Source organism: Triticum dicoccoides, chromosome 3B (genome assembly GCF_002162155.2).
Source record: "Triticum dicoccoides isolate Atlit2015 ecotype Zavitan chromosome 3B, WEW_v2.0, whole genome shotgun sequence".
NCBI classification, from domain to species: domain Eukaryota; kingdom Viridiplantae; phylum Streptophyta; class Magnoliopsida; order Poales; family Poaceae; genus Triticum; species Triticum dicoccoides.
This window is the reverse complement of record NC_041385.1, coordinates 99,011,445-99,026,580: the sequence shown is the minus strand read 5'-3', so window position 1 is coordinate 99,026,580 and position 15,136 is coordinate 99,011,445. Positions and strand designations below refer to the sequence as shown.

The 15,136-nt window shown below is 52.7% G+C and overlaps 1 protein-coding gene and 1 pseudogene across 1 annotated transcript; one reads left to right on the top strand and one right to left on the bottom strand.

The window, feature by feature from the left end:
* The first annotated feature begins 6,813 nt into the window (after positions 1-6,813).
* On the top strand, positions 6,814-8,422 carry LOC119275005 (annotated as a pseudogene).
* A 1,154-nt stretch (positions 8,423-9,576) lies between these two features.
* On the bottom strand, positions 9,577-14,513 carry LOC119279357 (pentatricopeptide repeat-containing protein At3g62890-like). Its single transcript, XM_037560617.1, has 3 exons — positions 14,467-14,513; positions 12,812-12,911; positions 9,577-11,705 (listed from the first exon to the last, which is right to left on the bottom strand). The coding sequence occupies exons 1-3, from the start codon at positions 14,511-14,513 to the stop codon at positions 9,918-9,920; spliced, it is 1,935 nt and encodes a 644-aa protein (XP_037416514.1). The 3' UTR covers positions 9,577-9,917.
* Between the last annotated feature and the right edge of the window lie 623 nt (positions 14,514-15,136).

Below are 15,136 nucleotides of genomic sequence, written 5' to 3'. Positions count from 1 at the left end.
CCGCTCGTGCCCCTTGGCGGCGGCGAGGGAGGAGAGAGAGAAGGGGAGGGTGGCGGCGGCGGCGGTAGGGTTGCCCCCCGGACGCCCGCGGGAGCGTCGTGGGAGGGGAGGGGAGGGGATAATATGAGGCCTTGCCCTTGGGTATAATATGTTTGAAGGGAAATTTCCCACAAAGATTTTCCAGCTAGAAAATCTGATGTATCTTGATGTGTCTTACAACAGTCTTATGGCGCGCCTACCAGATTTCTCATTGGGAAATAATTTGGAATGTTTAGATCTGAGGAATACAGAACTTTTGGGCGGCATACCAGACTCTTTTGTCCATCTCAAGTCCTTAAAATTCTTGGGCCTTAGCAGCATAGGATCTCCCGAGCAGCACACTACTTCCATAGCTAACCTTACGTCCCTAAATGGACTGTGGCTCTCTGGGTTAGGAATAGAGAAGCCAATGCTCTCTTGGATTGTCAGACTTGAGAACCTGACAGATTTGACACTAGAAGACTATTATTTCTCTGGGCCGATTCCCTGGTGGATCAAAAACTGTACGAATCTGATGAGCTTAGAGCTCAGTAGTTGCAGTTTATCTGGGGCAATACCTACATGGATTGGGAACTTGACCAGCTTTCATATTTGGACTTATCAGATAATATGCTGAGCGGTAAGACAACCCCCTTACCCCGGCATATCACATCATTATTACGTTACTTTTTGGGTATTTAGTGCCATTTGATTACTGTTTTTTATCTGCATGCCAGGCAAAATTCCAAATCTTGGTCAAATGAAGTTGACCAATCTTTCATATTTGGACTTATCAAATAATAGGCTGAGCCGTAAGACAACCCACCCTTCCCTGGCATATCACATCATTATTACGTTCTTTTGGGGGTATTTGGTGTCCTTTGATTACCGTTTTCTATATGAATGCCAGGCAAAATTCCAAATCTTGGTCAAATGAAGTTGACCAAGCTTTCACATTTGGACTTATCACATAATATGCTGAGTGGTAAGACTGTTAGACCTTTCAGCCTGAGCATTGATAGTTGTGGATGACACTAGGAGAGTTGGGACAATTTTCGTTGGTTTATTTCTCACACAATGCCATGCCAACCTGAGGGGTTGGGGATACATATTTATAGGCTGCTAGCCAGCCAAGGCATATGCTAAGATGCTGCTAAGATGCCAGTCTAAGATGCTAGTCTAAGATGCTAGTCTAAGATGCTAACTGACAGTCCTTGATGGTCAAGAACAGAACTCTATCCTAACAGCCAGTCCTTGATGGTCCAGGACTTTATCCTCCTAACTGCCACAAGGACCATGTGCTGCAGCCCCACAAGGACCCTAGTACGCAGACTTATCCATCATTCTCCCCCTAAGTCTTGTACGTCGTCTTGTGGGAGAGTTGAATCATCCCAATCCTGGAGCAAAGTTCGAGGAACTTGACCCTCCCAAGGGGCTTGGTGAGCAGGTCTGCGAGCTGATCCTTGGTGTTGATGTAGCTCGCCTCGATGCTCCCTTCTTCCACACAGCTGCGGATGAAGTGATACCTCAGTCGGATGTGCTTGCTCCGTTCGTGGAACACGGGGTTCTTTGCCAGGGCCAGGGCGGACTTGCTGTCCACCAGGAGCTGCACCGTTCTTGTGTCTTGAACGAGAAGATCACCAAGCAGTCGAGCAAGCCAGAGCGCCTGAGTACAGGCGGTGGAGGCCGCTATATACTCAGCCTCACAGCTGGACAGGGCCACCACCTGCTGCTTGACTGATTGCCAGCTCACGAGACACTTGCCGAGGAAGAGGAGGATCCCGCTCGTGCTCTTGCTGGTGTCGATGTCGCCGGCGTGGTCGCTGTCGCTGTACCCGATGAAGTGTGCCGCCCCAGGGCACCTAGGGTAATGGAGGCCGTGGTCGAGGGTCCCTGCTATGTAGCGGACGATCCTCTTCACTGCCTGCTGGTGTTCCGACGTTGGTCGCTCCATGAACCGACTGACATAGCCGACGGAGAATGCCAAGTCCGGCCGTGTGTGAGTGAGGTAGCGAAGGCTCCCCACAAGGCGTCGGTACTGCGTAGCATCCACTTCCTCCGTCGTGCTGTCGCGACTTAGTTTCAGCCTCTCCTCCATCGGAGTGAGAGCTGGATGGCAGTCGGTGAGCCCAGCTAGCTCAACGATGCGCTTGGCGTAGGCGGACTGTCGAAGCGCGATCCCGGAGTGGTCCTGGTGCACCTCAATCCCTAGATAGAAGGAGAGGAGCCCTAGGTCACTCATCTGGAACGTGGCCTTCATGTCTTCCTTGAACGCCGCCACCTCTGCATCTTTGGTGCCGGTGATCACCAGGTCGTCAACGTAGACGCCCACCAGCAGGGCATTTCCTCCACTCCCCCGTCGGTAGACGGCAGCCTCATGCGGGCTCTGCTCGAAACCCATCTTCTTCAGCGTGGAGTCCAGCTTGGCGTTCCACGCCCTGGGTGCCTGCCGCAGGCCATAGAAAGCCTTGCGCAGGCGGAGCACCTTGCCCTCCTGGCCGGGAATCGTAAACCCCGGTGGCTGATGCACGTAGACTTCCTCCTTCAAGTCGCCGTTGAGGAATGCCGACTTAACGTCCATGTGGTGGACACGCCAGCCCTCCTGGGCAGCCAGCGCAAGGAGAAGTCGCACGGACTCCATCCGTGCCACGGGAGCGAAAGCGTCGTCGAAGTCGACTCCTTCCTGCTGCAAGAAGCCTCGGGCCACCAAACGAGCCTTGTGCTTGATGATGGCGCCCGCTCCATCCCTCTTCAGCTTGAACACCCACTTAAGGGTGATTGCGCGGTGACCTCGAGGGAGATCAGCAAGCTCCCAGGTGCGGTTTTGCTCGACCGCATCCATCTCCAACTTCATCGCGGCGCGCCATGCCACGTCTCTCTCGGCCTCTGCAAAGGACCGTGGTTCGCCGTCTTCACACACGAGCTGTAGCTGCGCCTCCAGGTCACGTGGCACCAGTCCTGGCACCGGCTGGTCGCCGAGCACATTATCCATCGTACGGTACCGCAGCGGTTCGCCTCCATACCATGCGTCGACCCGCTCCTCGTCGTGAGTGAGCGGGGAAGCGAACTTCATCGGGTTGTGCTCTGTGTGAGCTGGTGCTGATGAAGACGAGCCCGGAGTGGCGACCGCCGGGGCTGGAGTATGCGGCGTCGCCGGTTGTGGTGTCGTCGGTGTAGCAGGCGCCGGAGTCGATGTAGTTTTGGGGGCCGGGGTAGACGTGCCCGGTGAAGAGGAGCTGCTTGCTCCCCCAGCTTCCTTGAAGTGAGCGTACTCGACAATGAAGTCATCATACGTCGGCGTCGAGCCGTCGTCCACCGCCTTGTCCCATTGCCACCCTCGCCCTTCGTTGAACACGACGTCTCGCGCTGTGCGCACACGTTGTGTCTTTGGGTCGAGGATGCGGTAGGCCTTTGAGCCCTCCGCGTAGCCGATGAAGACTCCCGGAGTGCTCCTGTCGTCGAGCTTACCGATGTGGCCGAGCTCCTTGGCGAACGCAAGGCAGCCAAAGACCCGCAAATGAGAGACCGCCGGCTTCCGCCCATGCCAGGCCTCGTACGGAGTTCTGCCGTCGAGTGCCTTAGTAGGAGAGCGGTTGAGGATGTAGACGGCCATTAGCACCGCCTCTCCCCAGAAGACAGCCGGCATCCCTCTCTGCTTGAGGAGAGCCCGAGCCATCCCCACAACCGTCTGGTTGCGCCGCTCGACGACGCCGTTTTGCTGCGGGCTGTACGGCACGGAGTAGTGGCGCTGGATGCCCTCATCGGCGCAGTACGACGCGAATTCAGCCGCCGTGAACTCGCCGCCGTTGTCAGTGCGCAACACGCGCAATTTGCGGCCGCTCTCCGCCTCCACACCAACCTGCGCGCGCCTGATGGCGTCCGCCGCTTCTCCCTTACTGCCGAGGATCATCACCCACATGTAGCGGGAGAGATCGTCGACGAGCAGCAGGAAGTAGCGTCGACCTCCTGGTGTGGCTGGCGTCACCAGGCCGCACAGGTCTCCGTGCATGAGCTCCAGCTTCTCCTTAGCCCGAAAACTCGCCTGTTGGGGAAAGGGGAGTCGTCTCTGCTTTGTCAGTACGCAGATGTCGCAGAACTGCTCCACATGGTCGAGGCATGGCAGGCCTCGCACCATCTCCTTGGCACTTAGACGCTTCAGGGCCTCAAAGTGAAGGTGCCCAAAGCGCTCATGCCACTACCACGCCTCGTCGTCTCGACGGACAGCGAGACAGACCGGTTGTGCCACCTGCACATCAAGGACGTAGAGTCGATTTTCACCTCTGGGCACCTTGGCGAGAAGGCGACGCTGGCGATCCCAGATGCGTAGGACCCCATGCTCAATCAGCACGCGTGAGCCGTTCTCATCCAGCTGTCCCAAGCTGATGATGGAATTCCTTAGCGCGGGGATGTAGTAGACACTGGTGAGCAGCCGGTGCTCTCCCATCTTGGTGGTGAAGATGACGGAGCCGACGCCCTTTATCTCCACAGCGGAGGCATCCCCGAACTTGACGGAGCCTCGCACATCGGAGTCGAGCTCGGCGAAGAATTCCCTTCGACCGGTCATGTGGTGGGTGGCGCCGGTGTCGAGGCACCACCCCGTAGCCTTGTCCTTCCCGGAGCCATCGCCGAGAAGAGCGTGTGCTTTTGGCTCATCGAGGTGGATGAAAGCCTTTGCGACTAGAGTCGCCGAGGGTAGCTCAATGCTTGCATGCGCCATGAACAGAGCCGTCTCCTCCTCCTTCGCCTGTGCGACGTGAGCCTGGCCTTGTCGTGGTTGCCGACACTCATTGGCCCAATGGCCAAACCGGCCACAGTTGTGGCAACTGTTGTCTTGTGCCGGCCTGGGCTTGCCAGCGACGCCGTCCTTGGCGCCTCCGCGGGCGTCACCTTCGGCACGTCCTTGTGCCCTGCCCGGGGGCCTCTTCGCGCCTTACGCTGCTTGCCACGCTTGCGGCCGCCCGTCGAGGAGGAAGGCTCCCCCTTCTTCCTGTCACCAAGGCTGGGATCCCACTGCTCCCGAGTTAGGAGCAGCTTCCCGCCGGTGGTGACGGGCCCCGAGGGGGGCTGTGGCTCGTCGGTGTCGACGACCTTGAGTCGACCTATCGCCTCCTCGATCGTCATCGTGGAGAGGTCCAGCAACGACTCGATCGAGCGAGCCATCTGCTTGTACTTCTCGGGAATGCACCGAAAAAGCTTCTCGACAGCTCTCTCCTTGGTGTAGGTGGCATCGCCAAACTTCACCATCTTCTGCAGCAGAGTGTTGAGACGGAGAGCAAAGTCATCAACGTCCTCACCTGGCTTGAAGCCCAGGTTCTCCCACTCCTTACGAAGTGCCTGCAGGGTGGACTTTCGGGCATGGTCGCTGCCGATGCGTGCTGCGGCGATGGCGTCCCAAGCCTCCTTGGCAGTCCGCTTGTTGAAAAGCGAGAACTGCATCTTGGGCGGGACTGCGGCGATGAGGGCGTCCAGTGCCCGTCGATCCTCTAGGTGGTCGACGTTGCTGTCCTGGACTGCCTCCCACATGCGCCGCACCTGGAGCCTGACCTTCATGATCCCGGCCCACTCGACGTAGTTGGTTTTAGTGAGGGTAGGCCACCCAACACTGGAACCAACATCCCTGACCACAGTCCGGACCTCGTAGAGGCCGCGGTCCTGGTCGTTGCAGCCGCCGTCGCGGTGCGCGCCTCCACCTGGAGCGCGGGCGTGCTCGGCTGCCCACTGCGCCGTCCGCTCCTGCGCCACTTTGGCGCGATCTGCGTCGGCGAGCTGCCGGGGCTGCCGCGGAGTGCCTTGGCATCCGCCGTAGCCTCACGGGCTGCTTCTGCTGCTGCTGCTGCTGCTTCTACCTCCGCCCTGGCTGCTTCTACCTCCGCTCTGGCTGCTGCCAGCTCCGCTGCAGCCAGCCTCGACACTCTTGCTGCCGCAGCAGCCGCTGCTACAGCCGCTCGCTCACGCTCCTCTGCCACGGCGCGCTCGGCCTCTTGCCGGCGCCGCATGCTCGAGGTAGCCGTGTGCTGAGAGCGACCTGCAGACATGGCTCGCTGCAGGGGGGCTGTTGCGTGAAGAGGAGGCTGATGAAGACGAGCTGCTGCTCGACAGTCCGGAGGGAGGAAGGTAACCAGAGGCAGACGGAGCAGCTGCTGCTACCGACTTGGGCTGCTCACAGGAAATGCTCAGGGTGCAGGTTAACCTGGCTCTGATACCACTTGTTAGACCTTTCAGCCTGAGCATTGATAGTTGTGGATGACACTAGGAGAGTTGGGACAATTTTCGTTGGTTTATTTCTCACACAATGCCATGCCAACCTGAGGGGTTGGGGATACATATTTATAGGCTGCTAGCCAGCCAAGGCATATGCTAAGATGCTGCTAAGATGTCAGTCTAAGATGCTAGTCTAAGATGCTAACTGACAGTCCTTGATGGTCAAGAACAGAACTCTATCCTAACAGCCAGTCCTTGATGGTCCAGGACTTTATCCTCCTAACTGCCACAAGGACCATGTGCTGCAGCCCCACAAGGACCCTAGTACACAGACTTATCCATCAAAGACAACCCCACCCTTCCCTGGCATATCACATCATTATTACGTTCTTTTGGGGGTATTTGGTGTCCTTTGATTACCATTTTCTATCTGCATGCCAGGCAAAATTCCAAATCTTGGTCAAATGAACTTGACCAAGCTTTCATATTTGGGCTTAACATATAATAGGCTGAGCGGTAAGAACCCCCCCCCCCCGGCATATCACATTATTTTGGGGGGTATTTAGTGTCCTTTGATTACTGTTCTCTATCTGCATGCAGGCGAGATCCCAAAAGCTTTGTTCGCTCTTCCGTCATTGGAAGCACTAATGTTATCATCAAATGAACTTTGTGGAGCTCTAGAAGACATTCCAGACCCATTATCTTCTTTCATGTACTCCATCGACCTAAGCAACAATAGCCTTGCAGGTCACATATCCAAATCTTTCTTTGATCTTACGAGACTTCAAGATCTCAGGCTTGACTCGAATCACTTCCAAGGCACAGTAGAACTTAGCCTTCTTTGGAAGCTGAAGGCACTGCAATCATTGTGGCTCTCCAACAATATGCTATCAGTGATAGATGTCGAGGATGGCTATCCCTTTCCTTAGCCCCATAACATCAGAGGACTAGGACTAGCATCTTGCGACCTTACAAAATTTCCAGTTGCATTGAGGTATACAAATGAGATGAGTTACTTGGACCTCTCAAACAATCAAATAGATGGAGTCATACCAAGTTGGATATGGGTAAATTGGAAAGATAGTATATCCGTTCTGTATCTCTCACACAATATGTTCACTAGCCTTGAAAACTCTCCATCTGTTGTTCATATGAACAATTTAAAGTTTCTCGATTTTAGTTCCAACAAACTGCATGGCAGTGTACCTATACCGCTCACGACTGGGTCCCAGCTTTTCTTAGATTACTCAAACAATAGCTTCTCTTCCATTATACCCGACTTTGGTAGGTACCTTCCCAGCGGGACCAACTACCTTGATTTGTCCAGGAATAACTTAAGTGGTCACATACCAAGGTCTCTTTGTACCCAACAATATCTCGAGATACTGGACTTATCATACAAGAATTTCAGCGGTGTGGTACCATCCTGTCTAATGCAAGGTAGCATGATCTGGTTGACTACGTTGAAGTTAAGGGAGAATCATTTCCATGGGATGCTGCCTGAAAATATTGGAGAAGGATGTGCGCTTCAGACAATAGATTTGAACAACAACCGAATTGAAGGGAAAATACCCAGATCGCTATCAAATTGCCAACAGCTAGAGCTCCTTGATGTTGGTAACAATCAAATTGTTGGTTCTTTTCCATCTTGGTTGGGGGTTCTTCCACAACTTCGAGTTCTTGTCTTAAGATCCAACCAACTCAACGGAACCATAAGGGATATTAAAGGTGACCATACAGTCAGAAACTATACAGTCAGAAACTACTTTGGAAGTTTGCAAATACTTGATTTAGCCTCCAACAACTTCTATGGAAACCTACCAAAAGGATGGTTTAATGAACTGAAAGCAATGATGGAAAACGTCAGTGATGAGGGACAAGTTCTGGGGCATGAGACAAATTCAAGGGAAGGATTTTACCGAGATACCGTTACCATCACATTCAAAGGGTTTGGTCTCAGTTTCACCAAAATCCTAAGCACTTTCAAAGTAATAGATTTCTCAAATAACTCATTTGGTGGTCATGTTCCAGAGTCAATTGGGAGGCTTGTTTCCCTACGTGGGCTTAACATGTCATACAACAACTTCACAGGACAAATTCCATTTCAGTACAGAAACTTGTCTCAGCTGGAATCGATGGATCTCTCTTGGAACCAGATAACAGGGGGAATACCACATCAGTTAACCTCACTTACTTCTCTTGAATGGTTGAATCTTTCATACAACAACTTGTATGGAAGAATCCCGCAAGGCAACCAGTTCTCAACATTTTCAGACAGTTCATTTGAAGGTAATGCAGGCCTCTGTGGAGTTCCACTCTCCAAACACTGTGACAATCAAAGTTCAATTTCTCCAACTGGAGTGGCTCTTCCGGAATCTGAGGGTTTGTGGCAGGACAAACTCGGCGTTATCCTTTTGTTCGCATTTGTTGGCTTGGGATTTGGAGTCGGCTTTGCATTGTCATTCTTGTTGCGACTGTATTGCCGCGTGGAAGGATGGATCTGCAAGCAAGCATGGATCCATATGTAATAATAGAGCACTTTTACTATGTACTGTATTCAGTTTTCTTCCTGAAAAAACATATGCCGTGTGCATATGGGTTGTACTTTTTTTACGATGCATATGGGTTGTACTTGTTAGATGAGACAGCTTAAATAAGCCACTTTTCTGTGGCAGAAGTTAATTAGCTGCTTCCTTTCGTTGCATTGGATTGCCAACACTGATCAACCTTATGGTATATACAATTATTACACATAATATGCAGTGTGTTAATTCTTTTCCTGGAAATAAGATATGCCGAATGTTTATGTGCTACACACTTGTCAGATAGGAGTATATAATCAATCCATTTTCTTTGGAGATACTATTTTATCTGGTTTGTTTCACACACGATGCTCAAATATGTCAGTTAGTGCCATCAACAAAACAAATGAAACGGCCCGTTTGTTTTAGCGACTTGAACTCTGACTCTGAGGTTTTCTCTACCTGAAGAGTACCCGGGCTAAAACAGAAACACACTTAGCATCGGAAATACAGCTAACAAGCTGACTGCAGCAATCTGAACCAAAATTATCGGTAGAACGAGCATTCATATTGAAATTCCACAAGCCAAAAAGGTTCATATATGAAAATGGTTCAGAACTAAAAGCAACATGAAACCAAATGCAGATTAATGATATTGTATTGTCAAGGTTATACCCCTGTAATATATATTTTCATCAGAGACGAACATGAATATCTATTCGCGACTTAATAACAGCATGATTACATGTGTACATTATAATTAGTAAGATTCTTTTTTCTTCACCAACTTTATCCCCTCAACTCATGCATCACTAATACACGCTATATTTTGGGAGTATGACGAAAGAGTTCTATTTTTTGGGTGCTCAACAGCCCATGCTCTATGATGAGACAAGTACCGCTGTTAATACATAATCCTATTAGTTACTACCAATAATCCTGGCACAAACAGGTGCCATTTTTATACAAATGGAAACGTGTTCGATCTCTAACAATAATTTCTCTAATACCATATATGTACATTGTAATTAGCAAGATTTTGTTTTTGTTCACCAACTTTAACGCCTCAACTCATGCATCGCTGATGTATCACGAAACAGATTTTTTTTTGTGCTAAACAGCCCATGCTCTATATTGAGACCAAGTACCACTGTTAATAGACAAATTTGTCAGTTACTACCAATAGTCCTTGCACGAACAGGTACCATCTTTGAACAAATGGAAACGTGTTCGATCTCTAACAACAATTTCTCTCCCATATACTTTGGATATAAGTTTGGTGACATGATGGCAATCTTGGCAGACTCTGAGGTTCTTGACAATCCGAATGGGTATATTATCATTTGTACTTATCAAAGCAAATGCGATTGCCAGCTTCTCACTGTGGCGGCTGAGTGCACCTTCCATCTCTTCTTCTTCAATGTCAAGCAAAACCTCTTTCTTATCAGGCACGTAACCTTCCTCCAGCCTTATCCTACTATCTATCTCATACCACTTTGTCAAAATATCTTTTATGCGAGGATGAGACAGATCTCCAACAATGAATTGGTGGATAACTCCGTTAATCTCCAAATTGCTACATCCAGGTGTCTTCTCAACTCCCTTCTCACGCATTAGGTGCCTAATTTCCCTCGCAGACGCATGCCTACCAGAAGCAGAATATATGTTACCTAAAAGTACATAAGCACCACTTTTGTCTGGCTCCAGTTCAATCCAGTGCTTTATAACATACTCAGCCAACTCCACATTCTTGTGAAACCTACAACCAGCCATTAGAGCTCCCCAGATTAAGGCATCCGGTTTCATGGGCATTTTCTCAACCATGTCTCTGGCCTCACTCAGCAGGCCATTCCGTGCCAGGAGGTCTACCATGCATCCATAATGCTCAATCTTTGGTTTAATACCATAGTTGTTCACCATGGAATTGAAAAGCTGCCGACCCTTGTCAACCAACCCAGTGTGTGTGCAAGCACAGAGAGCACCAATGAAGGCAATGTCATCCGGCTTAACACCTGAGCTCTCCATCTGGGAGAAGAGCATCAATGAGTCTGAGCCTCGGCCGTGCATAGCCAGGCCCTTTATCATGGTAGTCCAGGCCAGCACATTCTTGTCCTTCATTCCCTCAAACACCTCCATTCCAAGCTGCATCTCACCACATTTGGCATACATATCAACCAACGCAGTGCCCAGGAACACGGTCATCCTGATATTGTTTGCTCTGAGGTAACCATGCACCCACTTCCCCTGCTCCAGAGCCCCCAGCTGCGCGCACGCAGCAAGCACCCCGACGAGAACCGTGTCGTCCGGGCGGACACCTTGGGCCTGCATCTGGGAGAACACCCCCAGCGCCTCCCTCCCGTCCCCAGCCTGCACGTACCCATTCACCATGGCGCTCCAGGACACGGCATTCCTCTCGGGCATTTCGTCGAACAGCGAGCGGGCGTCGGCGACACGGCCAGCCCTCGCGTGCGCCGTGATGAGCGTGTTGAACGTGGAGGCGTCGACGGCGGCCGCGGCGCGCAGCAGCAGGTGCGCGTCGGAGAGGCGGCCGAGCAGGCCCGCGTGGACGCGGATGAGCGCGTTGTTCACGAGGAGGAACCCGGTGAGGCCGAGCCTGACGGCTTGGGCGTGGACGGCGAGCGCGAGGCGGCGCGCGCCGGGGACGGCGGGGGAGAGGGCGAGCGACTTGAGGAGGGAGGGGAGGGTGTGCGGGGTGGGCAGGAGGCCCGCGCGGATGAGGTGGGCGTAGAGCGGCAGCGCGGCGTGCGGCGTCCCGGAGCTGGCGAGCGCCCGGATGAGCGCGTCGTGGAGCTCCGCGCTGCGCCGGAGCAGGCCCGACGTGACCAGGGCCGCCTGGATCCGCGCGATCGGCCGCGCGTCGGCGCCGCCGCGGCACCGCGACAGCAGCTCCAGGTAGCGCTGGACGACCACCATCTCATCACGTAGTGGTGGTGTGTTTTTCCTCTAATAAAATGGCTCACTCACAGTCACAGGCAGCGCCACGCAATACGAAACAGTACATAGAGGGGAGCGAGATGGTTTGACCTGCTGTTCGACAATGGGCTCCTGAAGGCGGATCTTGAGGACGGAGACGAGGCGACGGCCGCCGCGGGTTGATGACCGCGAAGAGGGGGAGGGTGAACCAAGGGTTGGCCGCGGCGCCGGCCCCGGGGGCTTTCCTCCGACGCGAAGGCGCCGACGAGTGTATATGTTGTAGGGGTGACCTTTTTTACTGCGGCCCAAACAAAAAATCCCGTTTCGAAGAACTTTTTTTCAACAAAGGGTAATATATTATTATGAAGATGATATCAAGTACACCCGGCCTCAGCAGCAACTCAATGCCACGAGCAATTCGAGGCATTAAGGATGCACACAACCAAGAAGAAGAAGATGATGATGATGATGATGAAGAAGAAGAAGAAGAAGAAGAAGAAGAAGAAGAAGAAAAAACCAAGGTCTAAGGCACGCAGTAAGCAACAATGGCATCATGCACTACCGTGACAACAATGGGCTGCAAGTAGGTTCTCCAAAAGCAATATATTCACGAAGATAAGGACAGACAAGTGTCACTGTCGCCAGATTCAGTCAAAGACTAAATCCTGAGTTTTCACTATGAGAGAAGAACTGAACAAAATCATGCAATGCCTTCAACAAAGTAACGATGTCGAAACACCACCATTGCCAGATATGACCAGCAAAGGACACAACATGGGTTTCACCCTGAAACTCCAGTCACGGTACTGAAGTAGCACCACCAAACGCAGGCACGAACTGTTGTTGCAACCGCTGGACCACCCCCTTCATTCCTTCAATCATTGACAATGCCGAACACAGACAAACGCCCACACGCGTCGTGTTCCAGACCACTCAGCAACAAATATGCATAATCCTCGTGCACAAGGACCATGGAACATGACATCTGAGAACGTCTACAGCCTGAATGTTTGGCATTCGAACCATTGTCTAGTGCTCACACACACAGTTCTGATGGGAAAAGTTGTGCTCCTATGAGCTTGTTAACGGGCGACGACGCAACTGCCAGGAACCGCCGGAACCCACGATAAGGGCACTTTCGGCAGACCCATGCCATCCTCGCCATCGGTTGATGATGCACTTGGGAAGGATTCCTTCAGTTGTCCAGCTATAGCCGTCATCGTCCATGTCCCTAATCTGCAAATTGGAATCAGATCGGAGCACAGTCGTACCGCAAGTGACCGCCGCCGTCGTGGATGGCATCTCCGTCTTCAAATCTTGATCCAACGCCGCACATGTCGCCACAACCACCACCGCCCAGATCCAAAGGCGGCCGTCGTGCTGCCCTCGCAGCCGCCCCAGCCATGCCACCACCAAAAGGTTCCGAGGCGGCCGCCCTGCTTCTGAGCTCCGCCGAGCGCAACACCGTCTAGGGCCGGACCCCGTGCAAGGCTAGAGGTCCCCTCGGTGGGAGAGGACGAGAGTCCGCCTTCGCCGTCCATCGAACGGGCTTTACCCGTTGGTTTCCTCCGACGGTGGCGGGGTGGATGGAGGAGAGGGGAGATGTGGGCAGCGGCTAGGGTTTCACCCGTGCCGCCCCTAGGAGCGGAGTGGGTGCGACCACAAGGTATGCTTACTTGGAACTTGAAAGTAAAACTAACATTAGGAGGATTTCAGAAATGGATTTTTTTTGCGAATATTCAAAAATGCAGGATAGTAAAAACAATAGAATTGTGATGTCATGACTATTTAAATCCTACATGATTTTAGTTTTTTTGATATCAACACAAAAAAAGAAACAAATGATATTTTTAAGAAGTCAAAGAGGGGTAGTTATCCCCACCTAAATTTCATTTATTATTTATCTACAACAAGGCTTTGTAGCCTATTACAAAATAGGGTTCAAGCGCCACTAGAGGGCGGGAGGAGAAGATGGCCCCGACGCCGCCCAGGCCGACCGGGCTTTGCCTGTCAGCATGTGCCGGCGGCGGCGAGGAGATGCGGAGGAGGAGGGAGGGGGGCTAGATGCGGCAGATCCGTGGCTGCCCCCGACTGCCCGCGGGGGCTGTGCAAGGAGAGGGAGAGAGGGGAAAGTGATATCGCAACTTGGAGAAACATCCCTCCTTGCAACCGATCAGTGCCAATAACCCGTTTGAACACCCCATGCGTTTGCGTATAAGTATAAGGTGTTATTTGTCGTAACAAATCACAAGTCACATACGATGTATACATCGTGAATTATAATGATATTTTGATCAATATCTAAGTGTCTAAGTTTGTTGTTCCACAACAACACATGAACATTCGACTAGTCTTTATATTGCTGGTTAAATCTGGTCCTTTGTAGCATCAACTCAATCCTCACCTCACCCCATACCGGCGGCAGACACGTATGGTGTGTAGCCTAGTTAAAGAAAGAAAATGTGATTATCACGCACGCAACCCACACCAATCATTATCCGATCATGTCTAATGATTTTGTACCAACGTAACCTCCCCATTGTTCTGAGACCGACAATCTCCGAGAAAATGTGATCGCCATTAACGCAATCCTAAATCTTTGCTGCCGATCGAACGCCACACACACCAATCATTATCCGATAGTGTGCAATGATTTTGTACCAACGTAATCTCCATTGTTCCAAGACCGACAATCTCGGAGACAAACTGGCCCTCACGTAGCCTAATGCCGGCCGGCCACCTACATGGCCGCACGTCTACACCATTTTAATACTCTCCCCTGACCCCTCACCTGGTCACCTTGCCGCGTCTATATATGAACCTGACGCCTCCCGCCATTTCCACACAACCAAAGCCAGCCGCAGTTGTCTCCATCGATCTAGCACGCACGTACGGAGTTAGTACCAGTCTCCCCTTCCAGCAATGGCGGCCTACCTCCCCCTCGCCGTCCTCGTGGCCCTCCTCGCCGCCACCGGAGCCAGCGCCCACGGCTACAGCCAGACCCCCTCGCCGACGCCCGCCACGCCGGCACCGGCTGCCAAGTGCGACAAGGTGATGCTCAAGGTGGAGGGCGTGGTGTACTGCCAGAGCTGCACGCACCGGAACTCCTGGTGCCTGGACGGCGCGACGCCGCTGCCGGGGGCGAAGGTGACGGTCACCTGCCGCGACGCCAAGAACCGCGTCATGGAGTCGCGGACGCCCGTCGCCGACGGCAATGGCTACTTCCTCGCCGACTTCAACGTCACCGAGAAGGCCGACTACTACATGGGGGACCCCGCCAAGGCCTGCTTCGTGCGCCTGCTCGCGTCGCCGGACCGCAAGTGCGACGACCTCACCAACGTCAACTACGGCATCGAGGGCGCGCCACTCCGCCACGAGGGCAAGCGGTGGTCCGGCCAGGGGTACGAGAATGTCGTGTACGCCGCCGGCCCGCTATCCTTCAAGCCGGACACCTGTGCGCC